Source organism: Staurois parvus, unplaced genomic scaffold (assembly GCF_062004578.1).
Source record: "Staurois parvus isolate SC_StPar_1 unplaced genomic scaffold, SC_StPar_1.0 ptg000696l, whole genome shotgun sequence".
NCBI lineage: Eukaryota > Metazoa > Chordata > Amphibia > Anura > Ranidae > Staurois > Staurois parvus.
The window spans coordinates 2,101,090-2,119,479 of NW_028318492.1; the positions used below are offsets into that span (position 1 = coordinate 2,101,090).

The 18,390-nt window shown below is 37.7% G+C and overlaps 1 protein-coding gene across 49 annotated transcripts in view; it reads left to right on the forward strand.

The window, feature by feature from the left end:
• Nucleotides 1-18,390, forward strand: part of ABI3BP (ABI family member 3 binding protein) — a 512,999-nt gene that overhangs the window by 304,223 nt on the left and 190,386 nt on the right. For 32 of the 49 annotated variants that reach the window (XM_089652925.1, XM_089652933.1, XM_089652937.1 and 29 more), the window contains 8 exons: nucleotides 1,373-1,444; nucleotides 2,314-2,388; nucleotides 12,328-12,396; nucleotides 12,504-12,578; nucleotides 13,335-13,397; nucleotides 13,821-13,892; nucleotides 14,253-14,324; nucleotides 15,744-15,812. In XM_089652925.1, coding sequence (XP_089509051.1) covers nucleotides 1,373-1,444; nucleotides 2,314-2,388; nucleotides 12,328-12,396; nucleotides 12,504-12,578; nucleotides 13,335-13,397; nucleotides 13,821-13,892; nucleotides 14,253-14,324; nucleotides 15,744-15,812 — 567 coding nt within the window. The remainder of the gene's footprint in view (nucleotides 1-1,372; nucleotides 1,445-2,313; nucleotides 2,389-12,327; nucleotides 12,397-12,503; nucleotides 12,579-13,334; nucleotides 13,398-13,820; nucleotides 13,893-14,252; nucleotides 14,325-15,743; nucleotides 15,813-18,390) is intronic. The other 17 variants (XM_089652949.1, XM_089652965.1, XM_089652967.1 and 14 more) reach the window with 9 other exon arrangements.

The window sequence follows — 18,390 nt, forward strand, 5'->3', positions numbered from 1 at the left end:
AGCCTTAGTTGAAATTGGACTTTCAAGCTATCACTCTGCAATTGCATGCAAAACCAATGAATAATGATTTTCAAAAATATTTAGCATCTGCAAAAATGAAACAGTCTATTTATGGTTCCACTACAATATCCAGTTTTGAGATGGCACACACTTCCCATGGCAACTCATAGCTTTATTACTTTTTAGAAACAAATCATCCTGTAATTTTTTAACAAACATGTAAGATGGACATAAAGTTAAGAGCTAAGTGACCTTTAGTCAGAGGAATCTGCAATTATGAATAAACAGTGTAAAATAGAAAAGTTATATATAATGTTTTTAGATAAATCATATTTTATTCTTTTATTCATTTTTTTTTACCTGATGTCTTGTATATATACGTTGCGCTAAAACGTATGTAGAAAATAGCAAATATAATAAATCAATATTATGTATTGACAAGTGAATACATGATTATCATACAAAAAAAAAAATTATCATAAAGTGAGAAAGTGCTGCAATATCACCCAATGAACACAGATGAAAATTAAGTAAAGTAATTCTCATTAAGTGAAAAAGTACTAATATGCAATAAACGTCCAAGGTACAAAATTCCAAAGGATTGTTATTCCACAACAGAAATATATATAACAGTCCTTTCAAAAGTGCATATCAAACAAAACTTGGTGTCTTCAGTGAATCACCCATACCTCTGTGCATGCAAAATGGGGGCTTCCCAGATGTACTGACCCCTAATTAGAGAGGTCACCAAGTGCTTTATTTAGTATGCCAAAATAGGTGTATCATGTGGCAGATCGGAAAACAGCATCTCCAACTACTCCACAGATGGACATGGATATACATATGGTCATAAGGGAATAAAACACATGCTTCTCATAGTGTAGACGCTAAAATCAATATTTATTGAAAAAGAATTACACTTACAGACAGAAGTAAAAGATAAGCGTTGCAACATATTCACCAAACCACGTGGCACGCTGTAATTCCGGTATAGCAGTACGCGATGACATCACAGGGGAGGCTCCACCCGTGGAGCTATACTGGAATTACAGTGTTCCACGTGGTTTGGTGAATATGTTGCATGTGTGGAGTAGTTGGAGATGCTGTTGTCTGATCTGACGCATGATACTTTATAACACTGTATTTACTTAGAATTTAGGAGTTTTTTGTCTCATGGTGAACTAATTTATCACAAATATACAGTAATATAGTTAACAATTAGACCCTTTTAAAAGAATAAAGAAGTGGCATCATAAAACAAAGTGTCTACTGTGTGTATTGTTTACTACTGCACGCTTTTTTGAAGTATTGCAACCATTTAATGATCAAATTCACAAGGCATATTAATCAATTCATTTAATATTTTTTCCAGCAACCACAAGCCAATTTATCCCAGTCAAACAAAGCACCATGTCCTCTCAAACTCACAAAAAAACCACCACTGGTAATGCTTGTTTTTTCACAAAATGGTCTGTTGAGCTTCTTAATCATTGCACAATGGCAGTCATCATTCATTACTTCAGCATTTCTTTCTGCTTACATGCACACAATCCATCCATTGTAGTAAGAAAATATCACAGCTTGATTGCTGTCACGTGACTCAATCTGCTGCAGCACCCATGGTATGACTTTGCTGTCAGCTTTGCTTTTTGTACAAGAAAATGATGTTGACGTTGACACAGTGTCAATTATCCTACCATTTTCTCTATCCTTTCCAATATGAGGAAATGTAAATTTAAATGTGCATTTGTGCCTCCAGGATGAATATTTCTGCAGAAAAAAGTATACAGTTTTTTTTTTTTGCTTCCATAAACCACACCATTTGACTTTGAGGTAGACATATCAAAGCAAAGTTTGTTTGCAGAGCGTGCAAACATCTTTCCATATGTAGCATATCATATGCTTTATTAAGGCAGTGGAATGTCAAGGATGTGCAGTAACTTAAAGCAAACAATAAGAAGCAGCTAATTCAAATTGAATTAAGAACAATGACAACTATGAAAATTTACTTCTGATTGGATAATACAAGTTACCACATTTTGCTAATTGTTTTTAACCTCATCATGTAAGGGCCGCCATATTTTTGTGAAGCTATAGTGGACAAAGATGGTTAGCTCTTAGGTTATGTGTATTTAATGTTTATCATATAAAAAAAAAAAATCACATCGTAGCACTGATTTCCTTCCTTTGATGTATCTACCTCAATAGATTTTCAGCAAGCATTTTTCATTGCAAGCGCAAGCATGTATCAGTGCAATTGAAATAGAGTAACTGAATGTGCTTTATTTTTTGTGGGGGTGGATTTCTTTTCAGCGTTTATTGGCATTCCTAATATTGTTACTACGCCGAAGAGCATTGTTAGGACTACAGTACAGAATCCCATGCCTGGTATAATATTCTTTATATTTTCAACGTAAAGTTATAAATTTTTGGCTGGCTTATGCCAGAATTATATGGAAATGATCGTATCCTCTTCTTTTATTTAATCCCTGTTTAAGATCCCTAATCCCTAATATCGCTAATTATATGAAGTTGTTTTTAATGAATATTCACTTTGATTTCTGTATACAAAAACTGTGTGTTCATGTTAGATTCTTTGGAGCTCAAGTTGTTTTACCGAAGAAATAGATGGACGAAGTTGATTTACTGACCAAATAGAAAATGCTCACTTAGCAAAATTAATAAGGGAAATATTTATACAGAACACAAAAATACTGTGAACAGTGGAAGAAAGCTGAAATGTAAACCTACACTCTTCTGTTGAATTCATCAGCCTTTATTTAAAATTCATTCACAGTATAGACAGGATAAAAGTAACAATAGAAAATGGAATGCAGCCCTTATTCTTCTGCTAATGTCACCAACCTTTTTTATAAATGCATCCATGGTACATTAAAAAAAAAATAATAATTTATTCGTGGCAAAAAATAGCAGTACATAAAACATAGTTATAAGACACAGTGCTCAGTGTATACATAAACACACAAACAATACTATAAAACCAATGTCAATCTAAAGACATCCGGATGCTGAATTTACAAATTGCCTACTTGGTGACACAGCAAAACTATACCGGGTCGATCTATAAATCCGTGACAAGTCCACATTGGGATAGGGGGCACAGTAGCTCAGCCCAACTGTCCATTCAGCAATAGAGCAAGACCAATGACCACACATGGAGTTTTCCAGCTCACCTTAAGTGTTAGTTCGTCATGGGAGCTGAGACAATCATATCCACATAGCCCATGATGGATAAGTCTGCTCAGGATTTGTATACTCAGTGTTGACCAACTCTTATACATTGATCAAGCCGGTGTCAGCCATGTGATTATATACTGCCGGGAAAACAATGATTGCATACCTAGGTTGAACTGGATTAAGATTATATTATATATGGACATTATTACCAGTCTTCCAGCCACCTTTATCCCGTCCAGCTTCTTTCCTTGAAACACTGTTGGTGATTTCGGGACTGTTGGTTGCTGTCCACTGTGGTATTAAACTCGCAGGGGGAAGTTCCCTCCCAAGCTAGTATTAGTTCCTATTCCACTGCTAATGGGCCCTGGGGCATGTGTGTATGTAAATCCTGCAGCACTGCTTTAATTGAACTATTGCCAGGCACAAGCGTGAATTCATATGATGCGTGTCCTGTGGGGAGTACTTACATACATTGTAATTAACGTCCGGACATCTTTAGATTGACATTGGTTTATAGTATTGTTTGTGTGTTTATGTATACACTGTGGGTATTGAGCACTGTGCCTTACAACTATTTTTTATGTACTGCTATTTTTTTGCCACAAATAAATAATTATCTTTTATGCAACAATTCCTGATACAAGCCTTGTTTGTTGTCGGACTAACCACTTGTATCATATAGGGGGCCTTACCCCCAGTATGCGACCTTGTTTTTTCAAACTTTAGGACTAATCTGTTTTAAAACTGAAATTGAGCCAACTTGATTACCTGTATTTATTGATATGTCAAATCTAGAGGGCTGTAGGAGAGTCATATAATCAATGTAGTAGTCTGTGCCACATACAGAAAGCACATTTATGTTCCAGCAGTCCTGGAGCAACTTCCCCTTTGATATAGTGATGACAGAGAGTCACTCACTCAGCACCTCCTTCATTCAGGAAATGTGTTGTAATTTTTGTTTCAGTGAATACAAGGAATTTTACTATTGGACAAGGTGGAGAGGAGGGGTTGATGTTGTCTCGCTCTACCTTTGTCCAATCAAAGAACTCTTTGTATTCACTGAAAAGTGTTTATTGTACCAGAGGAGAAGTCACTCCAATACTGCCATACCAGGAAAGTGCTTATTGTATATGGCACAGTCTACTAAAGTGATTTTGAGACTCCCCTGCAGTCCTTCAGGGTGATATATCAACAATTCAAGTAATCAAGTTGGCATAATGTACATTTTAGGAATAGATTACTCCTGGAGTTCTTTGTTCACTTATTTAGGTGAACCCTAGTCTATCATACAACTGCGTCTTGTCTGTGAGATTAGGTTGCATGAAAAAGTATATGGCCAGGTGCTTTGTGTTGTATTGTGTCTGAGGTAATAAACAGGGAACAACAAATTTAGAAATAGTTGTCAACAAAGGGTTACATTTCATACTGGACAAAAGATTGCAATGCGATGGATACAAAAGGATGCTATGGATAGCTGAGTCCTAAGAAAGGGAATTTAAACAAATATTTTATCAACATCTGTGAAGCATGTTATTATCATTAATTTGGGTTTTGTATAGTGAACAATATTTTTTTTATACGAGTCGTGGAAATAGTATGACCTTTTGATATATAGGGAGCAGCACAATATTCTATTATTTATATGTGGTGTAAATAAAAGACAGCAAATTCAGATGTGGGTCAAAATATGAAAGTTATGAAATATATAGAATACTTTTACAAAGCATCTAGTAAGAATAGTTTTAGGAGTAAGACTATTATTGTTCTTGAGATCCTCCATCCTGGAAGGAGGTTGATATCACCCTCACCTAGCAGGAGGAAGGGTGGGTACTCTATTCAACTACCACCCCCGATTTTTTTTTTCTCTAATCTTTATGCTACTTTTCAGCAAGGGGGAGGGGGAACACATAGGGTGACTGAAATATTTTTCAGTGTGCGTGAAAATAAAAGACATTTTCTGGTAACTGTAATATTCCTAATTATTGTCCGACAAATCAGTATGGATTTTAAGTTTAATCTGGAGACACTTTTTACTATGCATGTATCCTATCAATAGACGCTCCCAAAGGTTTTATTTATTCTGATATGTTATTGTTAATAGCAGGAGCAATTCATGTAGTGTACTATATTCCTAAGTTTTATATCCATAAACAGTGTAAATTAAATACTGCACTTTATTAAACTATATTTTATTACCTTATTATTATTATATTTTATTACTATTTTTTATACAGTATCTGGCACTGTTCTCTATAAAAGACAAATTGTGATTTTCTTGTGGGACATATATTTTTTTAATCCTAAAAGTCAATATCAACTACTTCCAGGGCCCTACAGACCACATGTCTATAATGGGTGCACCAACAAAACAAGAAGTGTCTAGTTTCCTGGCTCTAATCCCATTCATTCCTAGCCCACGTGCTTTACTGTTTCTTAGTTGGACCACCTGTACCAGTTATTGGCCAATAAGGCGTGGGGCCAGGCCAGAGCCAGCAGTTCAAAAGAATATATCATACATCTTTTGTTTAATTACAGAGCAGCAATTAGAGCCAGCAAAATGTGAAACTGGTTGGTACTAGTACCCACTGTATGGTGAAAGAGGGGGCACTATACATAGATAAGATGTGGTATGCAGGACGGGGGGAGGAGCCCGAACATGGCGGCCGAGGAGAGCGTGAGGCACTAGCACTCTGCTAGGCTCCGCTTTCCATCCTTCCCAGGGACCCTCGTAAATAAAAAAATGAAGGGGCAGACTCACCGGAGTTAGGTGGGCCGAGCAGGAGAGGCCGGAGAGCAGGGGAGCTGAGTGGCCCGTGAAGAGAGGCAGGAGCCGGGTCAGCCGGGAGACGAGGAGACGCGGCGGGATCATGTGACAAGCCGCGGAGGATCTCTGGGAGGAGGTGAGACCGGCCGGCATCCCGAGCAGAGAGGGAAGTGCCGGCTCACTCCTGGCCTCGTTCCCCGGCGTGCAGACTGGCCCTGGACCCTGGAAAACTGTGAGAAGCAGCCTGTAGCCTTGTGATGACCTCCAGGTGACCGAGAGACCAAAGGAGACCCGGAGGAATCCCCCTGGGACTGAGAAAGGCCCTCTACCCGACGACCAGAGCCTCTTACAAGTAAAGAGACGGGTGAGTGTGAGCGGCTGGGGCTTTTTACATACTGGAACATTGTGTGTGTACTATAATCTCCTGTGGCAGAGGGGAGAAAAAAAGGTGAAAGAGAGGAGGGGGGATTCCCAAGGGTCAAGAAGAGGTGGAGAAGAGAAGAGGAATAAGGAGACACAGAAAAGTAAAATAAAAGGAAAAATAGCAAGGCAAGGCTGGGTTAACAAGCCATAGACATTTGACTTACATTTGTATAAGGGGTCATAGAAGAAAACAAGACCCATAGAGGACATGAAGAATAAAGGAATTAAAGGAGCAGGACTCAAAGGGTCTCAAACGGGAACGATTAAGAAATATACTACTCAAGGAAATAGTACTCCAGAAAGGCCCCAAGATACTAGTGAAAAGGGTGAAATGGAAATCAGTCTGGGAAGTAACCCTAGATTATCACTGGACATGAATAGCAGCTGTAGTCAACAAACGGTGGAAAGGCTGGAGAAAAACGAACCTGAAGGTGAACTACATGTACCAAATAAAAAAGAGATGACAGAAATGTTTCAAAGTCTGGAGAAAATGATAAAGCAAGAAATGACATCTATTCGGAATGATTTGGGGCACCTGTTGCTGAGAGTGGAGGAAACAGTGGAGAAAGTTAAAAATCAGGCCCAAACCATTGTTAAACTAGAAAGGAAGATAATAAATATGGACTTTATTCAGAAAAAACTTCTTTATAGGATGGAGGTTCAAGAGAATAAAGAAAGAAGGAGTAATCTTAGGGTACGAGGAATCCCAGAGTCTGTAAAAGGGGAATCACTGTGTGAACTAGTTAGTAAAATTCTAAACTCCATAATGGATAGAGCGGAATCAGAAGTGATTAATCTGGATGGAGTGTTCAGAACAGGAAAGTTCAAACAGATCATGGGGAAGGAGAGACCGAGGGATACAGTTGTTCAATTTCAAAAATCTGGGGACAAAGATAAGATTTGGAGGAAGAGTAAAGGAAGATCAATAATTAAATATAGAGATTTAGATATCCAAATCTATGCGGACTTAACATCAGAGACCCTATGGAGAAGAAGATCCTTGAGACCTTTATTGGAACAAATGAGAAAGCAGAAGGTGCAGTATAGATGGGGAACCCCAGAATGCCTAATTGGATGGAGAAACGGAGTCACAGCCTATCTGAGATTTCCAGAGGAACTGAGAGTCTTTTGTGAGAGATTGGACTTGCAAAGAATGGAAATAGAAGGATGGGAAGAAGAAAAAGGAGAATTAGAAGATATAAGAAAAGAGGACTGGCTGGAAGAAGAGGGGGCGGTTTGGGGCGGGGGAGAGAGGGAGGGGAGAAATAGAGACTCGATTTTTTTTTTTTTCTCTCCCTTCCACGCTCCTCATTTCCCACCCACCCCCTTCTGAAAATAGGGTATTTCTTCTGGACTGATTTCATCTTTTTTTTTTCTTTCTGAGTCAAATTTTTAGAGAGAGGTAAACTGGGGAGGATGGAGGAGAGGTGAGCCGCCCATGGGCGGAGGTCAACCCCAAAGTCTTAAATCAAGGGTGGGAATGATCCCACAAATGATTAGTAGGCACTTTACAAGCCTAAAAAGGGATGGGGGAAGGGGGGGAGGGAGGGGACGAGAGTTGGGTGGGAGGGAGGGAGGGAGGGGAGGAGGTATTGGGTCAATACTCTACATGACAGAAGGGATAAAGAGGAAGAGGCAATCTGGAAGAAAGATGGAGGTAATCGGGAATGATGGAAGAAATACAGTTTATAAGCTATAATGTGAACGGGTTGAGTTGTCCAGGGAAGAGATTTAGGTTGTTTAATGAGTTACATCATAGGGCTACGTCAGTGGTATTTTTACAGGAGACGCATTTTGAGATAGAGGCAAACGTGAAATTGAAATCCAAACACTACCCAACATGGTACTATGCAGATTCTCCAATTAAAAGAGCAAAAGGGGTTGCAATAGGTTTTGCAAAGAATAGGAGATTTGAGCTAGAGGATAGAAGAACCGACCCGGAGGGGAGGTTTTTATTCTTAAAAGGTAGACTCCAGGGGATTGAGTGTACTTTAGCCAATATATACTGCCCTAATAAAAACCCGGAGATGTATATGAAGGGTCTGCTGAAAAAATTAATGGAATTTAAAAAAGGGCGCCTGATAGTAGCTGGAGACCTAAATTTCTGTATGGACCCACAAAAGGATAATACCTCTTCCGTGCAAAGAGAGGGGAGTAGGTCTCTGAGAGCTCTGAAAAAGTGATCCATGAATATCAACTAGTGGACACTTGGAGAATAAAGCATATGAAAGACAGAGACTATACCTTCTTCTCTAATGCACATGAGATATACTCGAGATTAGATTACATCTTAATAGACCATCAACTTATAGATCATCTGGTTAAAATTGATATAGAGACAAGGACGTTCTCGGACCATGCTCCGGTTGTAATGAAAATGGGATGGGGAAGAAGGTGGACGGGAGGATTAGGGTGGAGGTTAAATGAGGGTCTTCTTCTGGATGAGGATGTAGTTCAGAAAATCGAGAAAGAGATTAAAGTATACTTTAAGGAGAATGAAACAGAGGACGTATCGATAGCTACAGTCTGGGAAAGTCATAAGGTATTCATAAGAGGAATCTTGATTGCGGCGGGAGCAAAGAAGAAAAAGGAAAGAAGAGAGAGGGTCAGTGGGCTCTTAAAAGAAATATTGGACTTGGAGCAGATCCATAAGAAGAAAATAACAAAAGATACGAGACAGAGGTTATCGGATAAAAAAGATGAGCTAGAGAGGTTGATGGATGAGGAGAAAAGAAGAGTATACAACAGGGTTTTGAACGAGAGATATAGATGGGGGGACAGACCAGGAAGATATCTAATGAGAGCTTTGAATAAAAAGAAAAATAGGAACTATATAGAAAACATAAAAAGTTCAAAGGGGGAGTTGGTCCACTCAAATAAAGAGATTATTAAAGTGTTTACGGAGTATTACAAAAAGTTATATAATATTAGCCCCCAAGGCCCCCTAAAAGAAGCCCAAGAGGGAATTAATGAAAAAAAGATGACATACTTAAAAAATGCGGGATTACCAAAACTAAGTGAAGCACAGTTGAACTCCCTAGACGCAGAAATCTCCCAGGAAGAAATTAAAATAGCATTAAGAAGCACAGGGGGGGGAAAAAGCCCAGGCCCGGATGGATATACAGTTAAGTACTATAAGAAATTTAGTGAAGTACTGCTACCCAAGTTGGAGAAATATATGAATGCTCTGGGAGGTGGGATGGAAGTGAGGAGAGAATCCCTACAGGTCCATGTAGTGCTTATTCACAAGGAGGGAAAAGATCCATCTCAGTGCTCCAGCTATAGACCTATCTCATTATTGAACACAGACACTAAACTGTATGCAAAGGTGTTAGCAAACAGGTTGAGGGATCTGATGCCTGAATGGATTCATGGAGACCAGGTGGGCTTTGTACCGGGGAGAGAAGGTAGAGATAACGGCTTGAGAACCCTGATGCTTATTCAGAAAAGTAGAAAGGGGAAAGCCCCGGTGGTGCTCTTGTCAATTGATGCAGAAAAGGCATTTGATAGAGTGGACTGGGGCTTTATGATGGACAACTTAAAAGTGCTGGGGATAGGTGAGAGAATGCGAGAGTGGATAAGTAAATTATATAGGGAGCCTACTACAATCATCACGGTAAATGGGGAGAGATCAGAACCCATCGGAATGTCTAATGGTACAAGACAGGGCTGTCCACTGTCCCCTCTGCTATATGTATTGTCACTCGAACCTCTGTTGTCAATAATAAGAAACAGTGGATCGGTAAAGGGAATTCAGATAGAATCCATAGAACATAGAGTAGCGGCCTTTGCGGACGACTTATTGTTCTATGTGGGGAATCCCCGAATAACTCTCCCAAATATAATGAAGATTCTGAAGGAGTATGGTGAACTATCAAATTTAAAAATTAATCCAACGAAAACAGAGATCCTGAATATTAATATACCAAAGAATGAAAAAGAAAAACTACAAAAAGAATTCCCCTTTATATGGAGAGAAAAAGAGATAAAATACCTAGGAATAAAACTCACTGCCTCATCTAAGCATTTGTATAGATTAAATTATATCTCTTTAATAAATGAGATCAGGGAAGACTTAAAAAGACTAGAAGGAGGAAATCCATCCTGGATAGGACGTATAAACCTAGTCAAAATGGTAATTATGCCTAAAATACTGTATAGATTTCAAATGGTACCAATTAAAATTCCAGAAGCCTTCTTTAAGATAATGAAAAAAATGTTAACAAGATATATTTGGAAGAATAAAAAACCTAGAATAGCATATGAAACATTGGGTAGGACTAAAGAGAAAGGGGGATTGGGCCTACCAGATGTCAAGAGATACTATAAAGCAGTGGTTTTAGCAAGAATATATGACTGGACATTTAACCATAAGGGGAAAAGCTGGGTAACAATTGAAAATGATCTTAGTGGCAATAGATTGAGTCAGATAATATGGGTTCCACCACAGTTCAGGGGAATTAAAGAAAGCACAAGTATCTACACTTTAAATGTCTTTAGGGTATGGGACAATTTACACAAAAACATGAAATGGGAATTTAACTCAATATTAATGCCTCTCACAAATACTGAGTACTTCCCCCCCGGGACAGGATAAGATATCAGGGAGATGGTTTAGAAAGGAGGATACCCAATTGAGAGATGTTTTGGTGGAGGGAGAATTGAGATCACTTAAAGAGTTAATAGAGAAGAAGGGAGATATTTTTATTAGAATAGATGAGTGGAAATATCATCAATTGAAAAGTTTTATTGGAAACCTACCGAAACCCCTGAGAATAAAACGGGAGTGGAATATGTTTGAAAGGTTGTTAGAGACACGAAGGGATGGGAAGCACGGTATCTCAAAAGTGTATAGAATACTCACAGAATTAGACACAAACACAAAGTTAATTTTTATGACAAAATGGGAAAGGGATATGGGAGTTGGGTTTGATGAAGATAGACAGAGAAAGATGTTTAGATTGATACACGATAATGTTAGTATGAGAGAGGTTGAGGTTAATTATAAGTGTGTGACACGATGGCATATTACACCGAGTGTAGAGCACAAGATGAATGGGGAAAACTCAAATATGTGTTGGAGAGGATGTGGAGAGATAGGCACGGTGTTTCACATATGGTGGGAATGTCCGAAAATCCAGGCTTTTTGGAAGATAATAGTTAAATTAATTGAAGAAATAACTGGAATTGACATAGGGTTAGACCCAACAACGTGCCTCCTACACAATGTGGAGACATCTGTAAATAAATATAAAGATTCAGGTATTTGGTACTTCTTGAATGCGGCGAAAGGGTTGATACCCAAGTTTTGGCGGAAAGCTGAGGTACCGAAGGAGGTAGACTGGATTAATAGAGTAAACCAGATAGGTAGAATGGAAAGATCATACCATATGCAAGAAGATAGGATGAGAGTTTATTCCAAGAGATGGGAAAAGTGGGAAAGAGCAGGATTGAAAGAGAAATATAGGAAGATATGAACTAGGATGTTAGCAAAAAAATTAATAAGCCTCAAGAGATTAGAAAGGGCTAGAGTCTGCAGAGGGGGAGGAGGGGGGAGGAGGGGCGGGAGGGGGGGTAGTGGGATGGGAGGGAAAAGAGTTTTTAGTAAGGGAAAGGTAGAAAGGTTATATAATTGTCTATTTGTATGAGAATTATTTCCCTTTTTGGGTTTTTGTATTAATATGAAAAATTTTATAAATATTTAAATTAAAAAAAAAAAAAAAGATGTGGTATGCAGGCACCTTACAGTTCCTGCTATTAATAGTAAGAATTTAATAAAATATCACCATAGACTTTTTTTTTTAAGCTTATCTGTTTTCTTTAACAGGATAGGTATTTTCATGCTCCTGAGTGAACCTTGCGCACTCTTTTTCACACACTTATAATTCCATCTTCAGTTATACTGCCTAGAAGCTCAATATAAATTCTATTCTGTCTTTCAGTTCCAAATGAAATTTTATCAGTTCACCCAAAACCTGTCCCTAGCACTGAAGCACCAGAATCTGAAGCTGGTAAAATCATTATGTGCATTTTAATGGATACAATTTATGCTTTCTATGACAGAAGTCTTCCCTTTTCTAGCAGGCTTCATTTCTTATTTGTTTCAATTTTATTTCAGACAGCACACTGCCAGAGTCTAAAATAATTACAACAGATGCACCTCATACATATGAACCAGAAAAATCTACTTTAGGTAATATATGCTCTGAAGCCAGAATATATATTTAATTTAGAGCCTAATATTGTTAACCTGAAACATTCATCTTAGATCCTAGTATTTTCCATATGAATTTTCCATTTTTGTTCAGAGTTTTTTTTTAAGGTTTTTTTTTGGTGGCTCCATCAACAATTTTGAAAACTCAGAGGTTACCTCTACAGTGACTCTTTGCCGTCCCTTAGTACACTTCTTTTTTACAACAAAACAATAACCAAACTCCAGGCACACCTCTGCAATCTCGCTAGAAGAGTACCAGACAGTTAAATTATTCTGTGACAATAATGGCACACCTGGCAATCCACTACAGAAGAAGTAGATCTCTGCCCTACAATTTTAAATTACATATGCAGTACAATCAAATATGATGGTGGCCCAGCTGCTTAGATATAGTGGTGCTCTAATGTGCTGAGTCATGTGATGAGGTAAAGGAATACCATGACAAGGGTACCACAGAGGTATTCTTTAGGGTTTTTTTTACCAGGAGTCTAATTCAAAGTTTTTTTCTAGATTGATGTGGCCCTCTTAAGCGCCTGTTAAATCTCTTGAATACCACTAAGTACAAGTATACTCAAATCCTGATAATATGGTTTAAGTACAAATTACTAGTTAACTGTGCATGCTAGTTCTTCAGTGAGATAGAAATAGTGCAAAACCTGCCCCTTAGATGTTGAACTGTTGTTGCCATGGTAATATTTATGGGAACTTTAAATCATCATAAGCCTTTGTTTGCAGCCTCCGATAATCGCATCGTTGTTCAGAAGCACACATCAACATCCAAGTCCCATACCACGATTGGTAAAGTCATTTTATGATTTGGGCTTATTAGTTAAAATTGGGTCTTTGACTTTTTTTTGAGACACGTTTTACTAAAGGATATAACAATTGCTGTAGTATTGCCATAAGAAAAGCATTGTCCAATGCACATAAAACACACCTATGTGGTAAAATGTGGTAAAATATTTTTGCTTCAATGGTAGCAAATAAACAAAACAGATATGTTTGGGCTATAAGTGCAGAAAAGGATTTACTTGCTTTGAAACCAGCCTTCTCAATAAGTGTAAAAAAATAAACATTTCAGTTTTTAAAGCTTTGGATTCTGGGGAATGCTTGATTCTGGAGAACCGCATTGGTGATTATGTCCAAATGAATGAGAATGAATTGTCCTACATAACCAGAGTAAATATTAATATGCAAGTATATATTGTTTTCTAATCTTAGCGTATCGGACTAGAACCACATCTTTTACAACTAACACTCCCACTACTTCCCAAAGGACACAATCGACTCTGGGTAACTGTTTCTGTATAGTTTGCAATACTGTAGAAGCACATAGAGTATCTGCTATGGCTGCAAATATTTTGCTTGCAGTAAGGGCTGTGCTTACTTACTCGTCTATACATTCTCCAAAGGCTAGCAAGATGATTTGTATTCATTGCATATCTTAAACCTTCTTTTAATGCCTTTCTGCTTATATATAGTAGGCTTATCGTAACAGAATATTCAAACTTGCTACGTATTACAGTTTCATTGATTTTGCATGATGCCTAAATACATTTTTTTGCTTGATGAGCAGCCTTAGAGACTAAGGATGAGATGACCTGAACATCTATAAAAAGAGTTTTATTAACTAAAATTGCCATTATTTTACAGCATCAAAGAGAGAACGGGTTTCTCCTGCACAACCTAAAATTCCATTGCCAAAAAAGACACAACCTACAACTGGTATAGTAAAGGCATTAATTGTTGAGTTTATGCAGCATGTTCTTCAACAGTAACAGTGTGATTTTCCTCAATCAAAAAGCAGTCAAAAACCAACATAAAGGGATAATTGAAATACAACAATATTGCTGGACTAAAGTCCAGCCTTGAAGGAGCCATCACTAAGTTACTGTACCTTTTTTAAAATACTGGTGTCCTTGCTGCCATTCTGACCCTTTAATACTTTGCGTCACTGACCTGGAAGAATATGCATATACGCAAATGAGATTTTACCCTAAATTTTCTGGTCTGCTCCATACATTTGTTATGACAGATTTAATTTAAACGTAAGTAAGAATAATGATATAATTGAATTGCCTGTCCACCAATACACAATAATAAATTACCAGCTTCCTATCTAATTATTCATACTTTTAATGGAAATAATTTCAAATAACAATGAACCCTATATATGAATATGGTCACCTGCCTCATATTTTATCCTTATTTACGCTGGTTTCTTAACCCCATAAAAAGATAATTTTTTCCTTTTGAGATTTGAAAATCCATGAAACCTCATAGCAGTACAAGTGGTAGATGGACATAATGATGGTATTCCTGATCGCCCAGTACCAATTAATTTTTACCAGTAAGGGTCAATAACAGGCATAGTGAGTAACTTGTCATCAGTGTGCACAGAAAAAGTCTGCAGCAGGGGTCAATGGTCTTTCCTTTCAATGTATAGCAATATCCCAAAGGTAAAGAATACTGAACTGAAGAAAACAAACAGTGACAGTCAGCAACTTTCAGGAGGTGATCATTATTACAATACCTATGTTTGGTTTAGAAAGATGGTAACATAAAAAAGTATTAAAATACATTGTGGCATACGCCATTCAACTAGATTTGTTGTGAATAATTCCATTCAGAAAATATGCCAGCTAAATTCATAATGTTACTTTATTATTTTAACTCATTTATATATATCTCATTTGTTGCGTGGTATACATAATGCCTAAGTTTTGTTCCAGCTGAAGACCAGCATCTTTCCTAGAGACACGTAGAATTTTGTATTAACAAATACTTCTACTTCATTCAGTTAAGGAAACACAACTACTACATTACCTGAAGAAACAACCACCAGTGTGTGTAAATAAACTTACTTAATATCACATTTATATTCTTTTTATTCATGTGTATTAGGTTATATGCTTTTTCTAGGTATATGTATTTTTCTAAGAACAACATTTTTGTTAAAAGAGAGCTACACTCCTCATTTTGTTTTGCAGACCGAGTATTGTCTTATCTTCCTCTGCCAGGTTGTAAAGTCACCAGGGATGATTTTAAATCAATATTGCATGACTTGGTTACTCAGATTTGGAATGACTTAATCTTAAAATAATCTAAATCGTATAGTTTGAGTGCTCACTTTTTTATTTACAGTTCCTGTCAAAACTCAAAAAATCCCCCACAAAAAGGACCACTCAACTGTGGGCCCAACCCCACAAACTGGTAATAATTTTTTTTTGTTCACATTTTCACAACAGCTTTTTTTTTCAGATTAGCTTGCCTTTATTGGAGTGAAATGTATTCCACAAACACAGTGCTAACAATGCTGCTTTGTTCTACACAGATCTTAAAACATCTAATCTTTTCCCTCCTGACATTTTAGGATCTGACATTTTTGATACCACTGGGTAAAGAGAACATTTGCTTTGGCAACTACTCCATGCATGATGAGGAATGTTTTTTTTGGGGGGAGGGGGTTTCTCTGTGAACTATTTTGCTTTACTACAGCACACTTTTTAGTGCCATATGGAAGTGGTTAACGGGTACACAATTTCTTCCTTAAGTAACTAAAGGAATAACCTCTAAAATACTTGCTTGTATTTACCTAACTATGCTCTCATCTTGTTGCACTAAAGTTGGCTCTTGGATGACAGTTTGCTACACCTGGAGCATATTAATATATGTGTTTTTGCCAAAAACATGTTGTGTAATTAGACAGATTTTCTCACATCCTAAACTTCATACAGTTTTCACTGGTGTTCCTATAACCAAAGCATACTATACAAGCTCCAACCAACCACGTTATATTACAATATCATTTATGCAGATTTGCATATTCTTGTTTTAATAATCTTGTGTTAGATTGTAGAGTGGTATGCTTTCTGGCCATGACTTTAAAGCATCAAGGTATTAAAGCAGTTTCTTTCCAGACACTTGTGGGTGAGACTTCCTGTAAATTTAAAAATGAGTTTATGGACTCAATAAAAAAAAAAGAAAAAAAAAGACATGTTTGATCTTGTGTAACTTTGCATGTCTTTTTAGTAAATGACAAACAGAAAACAGCCAAAGTCCAGCTCTCATTTTGTAATCTGCATAAATCTGCTTGGATGTTTGTAACCACACAGACTTTACAGCAATTAGGGTCTGATTTTCCAGTGTAGCTGCTTCCAGGATCTGTCAGCAATGTGAGAGATATAGTGCTTGCTTACATGCAATTTCAGTCTACCCTTAAATGTGCACTTGCATGGGTGAGCACCTTAAATGTTAGCAACGCAAGTGATTTTGCCCTCACCCCTCCTCCAGCTCAGGGAGCTCCTATCTCCAGCATATGCTTACCTGAATTGGGAAGCTGAAGCTCTCTTTGTACAAAGTGCACTTAGTGGTCCCACTTTTCGATATGTTATTACTAAATAAGTGCCATCAACTCATAAAAGATCAAGGCCTTTTGTGCATGTGCACTAAACAGCTAGAACATGCCCAAAGTTGGGCTGGTGCATGTACACTGACTATTGGTGTAACTAAACTATAGCAACCCTGCAGTTATGGATATGCAGAGAACTGACTCTAAATTTCAATAAAGCAAGTAAAGTATGGAATATACAGGATATCACTCTGCAACCCTATTAGTACATCTTAAGTTTGACCTGTTACCTCCCTTGATAAGGTTCTCCTTGAATAATACATAATAGTAATAATAATAATTGTACAATAATGGACTTGGGTACAATCAGCCTGCCCATAGATGGTTTGAATCCTTGTGGGTCCCTGCTGAACCAGTCAAGATTCAAACTAACATGGTCAGCTGTACCAGCTAGGCAGAAAAAAACAAATTGGCAATTCACCTTAAATACAGAAGGGTTTTTTTGCACACATTTGCACACATTTACATATATGTGTTAGCCACAGTGCCTGCGTCAATGCTTCTCTGTTGTGCTGCTGACCTAACGCTTTCATTTTCAGAGTCTCCAAAGTTGGTGCACATATAGCAGTGGATTAATTAAGGACAGGCTTCCCTAGAGGGAGCCAACCCCTCCTTAAAGGCACAGGGATACACAGAGCACCCAGCAAGAGCACAATGGCAGCTGAAGGCTGTTGTTATGTTGGGGGGATGAGGGTTCCTACTCACTTCACACTGGAATTCAGAGGTTTTTCTTTAGGTTCCAGGGTCACTCTGAAAAAGGGACAATTTATAATGGTACTTTCTGGCATCTTGTGCTTCCCATTATTTAGTGGGACATACTGCAAATTTAAACAGGTTTCTGGTTTAAGGTTCTTCAAAAGAGTTGCTAGCAAGTCCAATTTAAGACATTAATAATGTAGGTGTGTTTTTTTCCCTCTTAACTTGTTTACCAGCAACTATGTACAGTACAATATTTTTAGTCTCTCCAGTAATCCAGTAAATACAAGGAACTGCAGACAATGTGACTATACTGTGACAATGGTGTTTCAAGCTAAAGAAAAATCCCATAATACAATTTTAAAATTCTACCAGATATATTGGTGGAATTTATATCAGTGAGTTAAATTGCCCAAATAAAGATCCCAACTGAGATGCCTAGGATTTGTTCTTCTCAGTATTTAGCAGCCTGATCTGCAGTGTCCATATCTTAAAAAATATTTGTTTGATGTAGATGATGTAGAGAACAATAGAAATAACTGTTCAAGAGACGAACCACATTCTAAAACAATCACATCTTCAGGTTCTCTCTGCAGATATCCACTAGACAGAAAAGTCAGTGGGAGTCCCAAGAAGTTGTGATTGTTAGCAGAGAAAGCCTAAAACCTGGCTGTGTGTGATGCT